The sequence below is a fragment of the Haplochromis burtoni genome, unplaced genomic scaffold (assembly GCF_018398535.1).
Source record: "Haplochromis burtoni strain Fernald_Lab_line unplaced genomic scaffold, NCSU_Asbu1 Contig_104, whole genome shotgun sequence".
Classification (NCBI taxonomy): Eukaryota; Metazoa; Chordata; class Actinopteri; order Cichliformes; family Cichlidae; genus Haplochromis; species Haplochromis burtoni.
Window position 1 is genome coordinate 289,448 of NW_024582465.1, and position 7,706 is coordinate 297,153.

The 7,706-nt window shown below is 41.0% G+C and overlaps 1 protein-coding gene across 1 annotated transcript; it reads right to left on the bottom strand.

Moving 5' to 3' along the window:
• Nucleotides 1-10: 10 nt before the first annotated feature.
• Nucleotides 11-7,249, bottom strand: LOC102308181 (overexpressed in colon carcinoma 1 protein homolog). Its single transcript, XM_005927789.3, has 6 exons — nt 6,862-7,249; nt 3,652-3,676; nt 1,868-1,903; nt 1,467-1,546; nt 674-704; nt 11-567 (listed from the first exon to the last, which is right to left on the bottom strand). The coding sequence occupies exons 1-5, from the start codon at nt 6,902-6,904 to the stop codon at nt 700-702; spliced, it is 189 nt and encodes a 62-aa protein (XP_005927851.1). The 5' UTR covers nt 6,905-7,249; the 3' UTR covers nt 11-567; nt 674-699.
• Between the last annotated feature and the right edge of the window lie 457 nt (nt 7,250-7,706).

The window sequence follows — 7,706 nt, forward strand, 5'->3', positions numbered from 1 at the left end:
GTGTGTGTGTGTGTGTGTGTGTGTGTGTGTGTGTGTGTGTGTGTGAGTGAAACTCTGGTTTATCTCTGTCTCTCTATAACTCTATCCCTGCCACACAATGAATCATTGATGGCGTTTTAGAGAAATAACTGAGCAGTGATTATTATTGCAGAGGGCTGTTGGGAGTGTGTCAGCCCCCACCCAGTTATTTAGTAAGTTGGCTGGATCATCTGTCTCCTCCTGAGAAAGAGAAATTTCCAGTGAATTGACCGAGAAATCCAGATGACTGTCGATAAGACCGGTGCCGCTGTCCATAGCTGCTAGTCCCAGATTGAGTGCTTTCCTAGTATTTGCAAAGTAAAGGGCGATGATACAATCCCTTTGCAGGCCTCTGATGTGCAACTCTGTTTCACTTTGCCACCCATTACTCTGTGAGGGAACATCCCCCCAGCCCCTGCAGGCCGTCCACATCTTCGTAGAGTACTAGTGCCTGAGACTTTATTCAGTCTGTGGTGGGGCAGAATCAGAGGGCTTACATGCTCTTTGCTTGTAATGTGACTGTTTGTACGTGAATTAATATGCAGGATCCTGTCGAGATGAGAGAAAAAAATGGAGTCAGCGGCCTTCACGTGAGTCTTTTGCACTGAATAAGCAATGTTAAAAGCCGAACAAACAGGCTTCATATTTCAGGTACCTCTTGTGCGTTTCCTTGAATGGTTGCTAGTCTGCAAGAAGGAAGAAACAACTGAGTCAGTGTTCAGATATTTATAGGACAATTATTTGACAAACATTTTTTTATTCTTCTCTGGTGTTTTTGTCTCACAGTCAAGACTGTGTTGAAAAACACCCACACACTCCACCCAGCAGTTTGAACATCTTGGCTTCAATAAAAACAAGAGCCAATACTTCTCATGCCAGAGGATACAAAACTGAATCAATCCATTATTATATTTAACCTCAATGAGCACAAGGACATGTATGCGAGAAGAAAGCCCTCAGGGCCGCAAAACGCAAGAGCGATGTGAGTTTACTCTAAACCCTTAATTCAGGAGGCATGGCAGTTTATCACTTATATTTCTCCATCAGAAAGTCATTTACATACATAAAGACGTTTTACTTTGTAAACAGAGAAAATGAATAACATTTAAAATATGCACAAAAATGTGGCTCTCTGTAAAGCCCATGTTGATTAAAAATACAATTTTTAGACAGAATAATTGTCGTCAACTATATTTAACTTTGCAAATATCAGTACCCTGTTGGGTATAGCAAAGTAAATGTTTCTCATTAATATTCAGTAAAAAATAAAGGTCAAATAAAACCGAAGACGCTGCTGGCGACGTGGTTCCACGTGGTGGCGTGGTTTCATGTGGTGAGATGCCTGAGAGGCTGCCAGATGTCGGCGGTATAACAGCTCACTGTTCGCCACACCGAGTTCTGCTTCTAAATGTGAGAGATTCGTGTACGTAATGCGTGCTGCAGTTCACCTTTACGTGTAGCTTTGGACTGGCTGGCAGCCACAGTCGTTAGGTCTGCTGGCAGACCTACATACACACCACCATAGTTCCTGAGAGGAGAGAGGAGGAGAGGTTTTAAAGACCAAGTAGCAATTAAAAACCATAGATGGCATTGATTTTTGTTTTAGTGGATGTTTTTAATAGCATTACCAGTATCCCATCAAACTTACAGACCTCTAAATGAAATTCATTTATCATTTTATTCATTTATTTTTTGAGTTATTGTTCATTTACTTGTTTAAACCTTGCACTTTATTATGAGAATGCTGCAAAACAAACTATTTGACATTTTTGCGATCAAAAATTTCAAGTATATTTCATTTCAAGTATAGCCGTCTTAGCAAAGTGCACTCAAGGGTGCTGCAAAGTACCTTCTTTTCTCATCTTCTGCTGAGGGATCTTCTGTCCTGATTGAGAGAATGGGCACAGGTCAGGTCATGTGGGAGCAGAGAGGAAATAAAAAAAATCACAAATATACAAAATAGAGAGAAAGTGCAAACATTGTTCTTTTGCTTAGCCTCAGAAATCTTCAGTATGCTGCTCAAGCCCTGTAGGGAATACTTCTCTGTCAGGAACTTCTATAGACCAAACCTCCAGTTTTATTTCAGGCCTGCTGAACAACAAACTTAAAGTGGTCTCAGGTTTGATGTGGGGGCTGATCATTAAGATCAAACATGGTAACAACATGAAGCCGATGTGAAGGTTTATTCACTGTGTGCACTATCCCTATGCAAGCCAAGCTGTATCACACTTTTCAGTTTTGTGAGTATATTATTCCCTTAACAGTGTGTCTTGCTCTGTGAGTGTGTGTGCATGAGCTTTTGTGTGGTAGTTTGCTGTGTAGTACAGACATAGATAGCTGTGATTAGCTTCACTGAGTCAATGCTTTACTGTCAGCTCTCAGGGGTCCTGTGCTGGCTGTTCAGATGGTTATGAAGTGGAATACACACACACTTACACACACAAACACAAACTACAATAAAGCACAAACACACATACACAGTGTTTCCAGGAAATGCTTTGGAAAAAGCTGCCCCTCCCAAAGCTTTTTACTGTATTCTAGATAGCAAAGAAAAGTATATCTTCTGTATTTCAATTAGAATAAAAAAAAAAAGAAAAAACAAAGAACAGAACACAAAACTATTTGGGAGCCAAAATAAATTATTTTTAACCAAAAGTATATACAACAAAAGCAGAGTGGTTAGTCTGAAATTAAAATATTTCTGTCACTGTCAACTGGGACAATCCACTACGCAGGAGTATTAGGGCCACATTAGAGGGAAAAATCATTTTAAGAATAAAGTCGTAATTCTATTTTGAGAAAAAAAAGTCCAGATTACAGTTATTGTTTGACGACAAACTGTCAAATGTGCTATAAACCTCTACAAAATGCCTTGTGTAAATGACCTAATGAAACAAACTGATCAGCTGTCTTGTGATACAACGTGCATCCTCTTTATTGCACAACGGTGTAACCAACCATACTTTACATTATGCTGCCTAAGATTTTGTTAACTGTTCATCTTTGACTGTAGGAGGAACCCACACAAAAACAGGGAGAACATGTGAAGTCAACACAAAAGGCTCCAGCCAGATGGCAGAGTCAATCTCAGGACCTTATTGTTGTGAGACAACATTGCTAACTACCACACCACTGTGGTGCCCAACTTCACATGTCACATGTAAATCTCCAAAGGTTGATTCTGTTCATCTGGACGTAGCATTTTCAGTGGGAGACACGCTTTGTCACTCATCCAAGTGACTTCTTCAGTCTCAGCTGACTGCAGGGTTCCCTAATCTTATAAACAGTCAGCTGAGACTGAAGAAGTCACTTGGATGAGTGACAAAGCGTGTCTCCCACTGAAAACGCTACGTCCAGATGAACAGAATCAACCTTTGGAAATTTTCTTACCTGGAAGATTGAGCATGCATCAAGACACATGTAAATTAAAAAATGTTAACAATGATGATCTTTACTGTCAAACCCTTGCATATTTACCATTGTTAAATGACCCTAAGTGTCAGTGTTAATATACAGCATTGAGGTATAAAGCTAATTTTGTACAGTGTAAAATTTGATGCAAACCTTCAAGGCCTGGAGCCTGCAGAGTTTTAGAAATACTTTAAATAATTAGAAAATGGCTTAAGTACTTACACATCTTTGGAGACTTCTGCTGGCCCTGAGAACAGATGACAAGCCAGAAGTTAATTTCATTCCATTATGAAATGTACAAGTGGTCAAAGCAGGTGTGTTTCACCAAACTGATAATTAATTTCTTTGCATTTACGATCAGTGAACTGCACAGCAGGTTTTTAATCAACAGTCACTGAATTTGAACTACACATTCACTGAGCACTTTATTAGGAACACCTATGCACCAGCGTCATTCATACATCATTCTCCAATCTGTCAGTCTTGCTGCAAGAGTGCAGTGCAATGTCTCAAGGGTAAAAATCCATGCACCCAATGTGCTACAATGTATTGATTCCTTTATGCTCCCATAAAGTATGACAGAACACCACATCACAAACATTGTCTCACACTGGTCTCATGACAAGTCTGGTGGACCTGAGAGTATCTCAAGTCAGCAGATCTGCATTCAGCATAACACTGCTAATATGTCCAGTAGCACAAAGGGAGCATGAATGTGCAGCTGACGATTCTACAAGAGTGATGTAATGCAAATATGTCATTCGAGGAATCCACGCCACAAAGAATAGAGGCTGTTTTGTGAGCAAAACAAGGCCTTGCCTAGTATACTGGCAACTGTATTTTTAGATACTTCAATGCGCATAAATAATGCCTACACTACTTCTGTATCTGCCACACTTATCAGACTTACCTTACAAAAATTCAACACTTTATTGGCTTCTTTAATTGCTAGGGTGACGAAAGTGAACCGTTAACTGGCAATATTTTCGGAAGGTGTAGAACGAACCCCTCCCAGTGTAATTATCACGTGCGGTTTCGACAAACGTGAAATTCAACCAGGCATTACAATTGTTATTTGTTGAAGCTGAATGAACTGGTCAAAGATACTCACTCAACATATTTTTGACTTCCACTCAAATTCATATGCAAATTGTGACAAATAGAAATGCCTAATATGATCAAATAGAGGTGATGACTGGTGAACTTCTGTGACCTTATAATGTTCTGTAAAAATGCTTTTCTGGCCATTACTCAGGACCATAATTCAGCAACAGAAGATGTGATATTGGCCTTATTTCACATTTAGTCGGATACTGAATTGGTGACACTAATCTTTGGTGCTCACAATAATATTCACAACATCACTGCAAGCTGGTGTTTTATTTATTTACTTACTGAAATCTTTTTGTGGAGGTAGTTGCACACCACCTCAAAGACTTAGTGACCAAAGTTATAACTAATGCTGGATTTATTCATTCATTTTTTATAACGGCAAATACACAGCATGAACATTCCCAATTTAACAGCATTTACAGCCTATGTTTGAGATGCCTGTGATTCTCATAGCCTTTAAATGAGCTGTTCCAGAAACCAGTTTGGGATGATCTGAGCTTTGTGACATGGCACGTGTACCGGTTGATAACAACCATCGTGATGACTTGATCTACAAAGAGGAACATATTGTAAAATAACTTTGGACATACACTGTATGATGCCTCAGTTGCAGATACCCACTGAGCTCATCTCCATGCTGTTTGACTCTTTTATAGACCGACAACACTTTGTGCTTTGCCAAACTGCAGGCAGTCAACTGAGCTTGATTTGAATTGCAATAACATCATAATGCATTCTGCAGGAGGATAATCTGACTTTTTTCTTGAATGTACAGTCGCACTTTGACAACAGCGGTGGAACAAAAGCCTCAGTTGCGTCCTCCAATTGCTTTTTCATGTTATACCTTATTTTATAAGAGTAGAAATGTACCTTGAAAAGAACACCACAAGAATCACTTGCAATAGTAGAAAATTGGATAATCTACATTACACACAAATAGGCAACAGCACATTTTATCCTCGTAGAGGGAATGCTGACATGACACAGGGGCCTATTCAGTGGCCTGACAAAAGCTCATTCATATCCAAGGCAGCACATCAGGGTGCATAAAACTAGGGACAGGCAATGTGATATAGAACCACTAAAGCCGTCATTTTGAGTTTTGTAAGCAAAATAACAGCTGCACATCAGAGTTCTTAAACTTTATACCTGAAAATGTGCATTTGTAGGTTTGACGTTGTCCCTCACTAAAATCAAAGCAAAGCAAAGTTAATTTTATTGAACTTAATGTTCTCTGTGATGAATACTTGCAGGCTAACGTTCCAGTTACAGGTATATGTGTGTATATATGCAACTTATCACTAACAGAACAAATTATAGGGACAAAATAATTGTTCATAGATTGAAATAATAGGAAATGTAAAGAAGAAATGCTTTTATCTTTATTTACAGAAAGCGAAACACTTGATTCTGACCTGGTGTCAGCCTCTATGGACAAATGAGTACAGCCACTAGTCGAAATTGCTAGTGTACTAATTAGGTACCTGCAAACACACACGCACATTTGCAGAAGCACAAACACACACCGTGCTTTAATAGGTAGTGGTGGGTGAGGTAATCCTGCAGATACTTCAGGAAAATAGTTACCTCAATTTGACTCTGGAGCCCAGAGATTTACTTCGCGAAACTTGAAACATGTCTAAAATCAGCCTACATCGACTAAGAAAGGTGTTTTATGAGGAAAATAACAAACGGAAAAGCACTATAGCCCAGTGAGAGTTGGTAAAATCACGCGATACAGGATTTTTTTTTCCCATTCAAATATGTCCTCCAGGCTTTATGAATGAACCTGGCTGTTGATTAGGCATTTTTAGTGCCGCCTGCTTATAGGGCACAACCAACATCAGTCAAGCGGGAAGACAAAGATGGATGGATGTCAGTGAAATTGCTTGTCTTCCATCCTCAGTGAACCCTTTCAAACAAGCACTAAGATGCTAAGAGAGAAGCTGCTCACTTAGATGTTAACGCCACATTTATGGTGTCAGGAGCCGCGATCTGCATCAAAGCGGCGCATTCTTGAGACCCAGGTGCCTCAGACATGGGAGATCCTTCGTGATCGATCTGCCACCCATGGCTTCGAGAGACCACCACGGGCATACACACACACAACCCCGCCCCCAAACAAACACACACACACATTCTTTTAAACGCAAGGGCAACCCCGACACACTTCATTGACATTCAAGACATCTTCTCCCATCGCTGCAGATACAGTGGCAACTCTTTCTTTCAAACCCCCTCGCCCACCTCACACACACACACGCTCACCCAGTATCGCACACACAAACGGATGTACACAGAGATTCCTGAAACACTCACCCCCTCCTGTGGTGCTGGTGGCTGAGGAATTGCCACAACCCATTTTGCATCGATGCAGCCACCGTCCAAGCTGAGCGGACACGTTTAATGAGTGGATGGACGGGGAGGACAGGAGGGGAATGTACAACACATTGGGAGAAGAGGGGAAAGTGGGCAGGAGAGGTGACAGAGGCACAAAGGGAGGGAAGGTCAAAGGAAATGCCTAGCAGGGACCTCCATTGGTTGTATCCCCTCCCCTGTCTTCAACCCTTGCGCCTGCCTAATGCGATGCAATGAAGAGCTCAGAGTGAAGTGACAGCATGGCGAGAGAGGCTTTTATACACACACACCACACTCACTGACAAGAGAGAACGAGGGAGAGGGGGGAATGAGGGGGGAGAGAGAGAGAAAGATGCTTTACCCTCACATGATTTGCTCTTTTCCTCCACCCTGACAAGGTTGCCCGGGAAACCAGGGGAAAAGGGGCGGAGGGTGGAGTGAGAGCCAACCAATAAGGAGCTTCCTTTATATATAAAGGTGTAAAATAAAAAACTGGAATACATTGAATGGCATCAATATATCAGCATGTTTGTGTGGCATACTGTAAAATTCCCAAAGTGCTCTGTGTATGCTAAAATATAGAGAAGCAATACTTGTGCTTTTTTTACAGAGGCGACACACACGTTCATGCTCACTCGTGACCTAAAGCTTATACACTTGAGCTGCTGGCAATCAGTGAGAATGAGAATAAGGAAAAACCTTGGACAGTGAACAAGTGGAACCACAAAGGGTCGTGCATAGGCCTCTTTATAGCCCCGAGTGATTCTCAGAGCATCTCTGTTCTTCATTTCACTCACGATGTATGC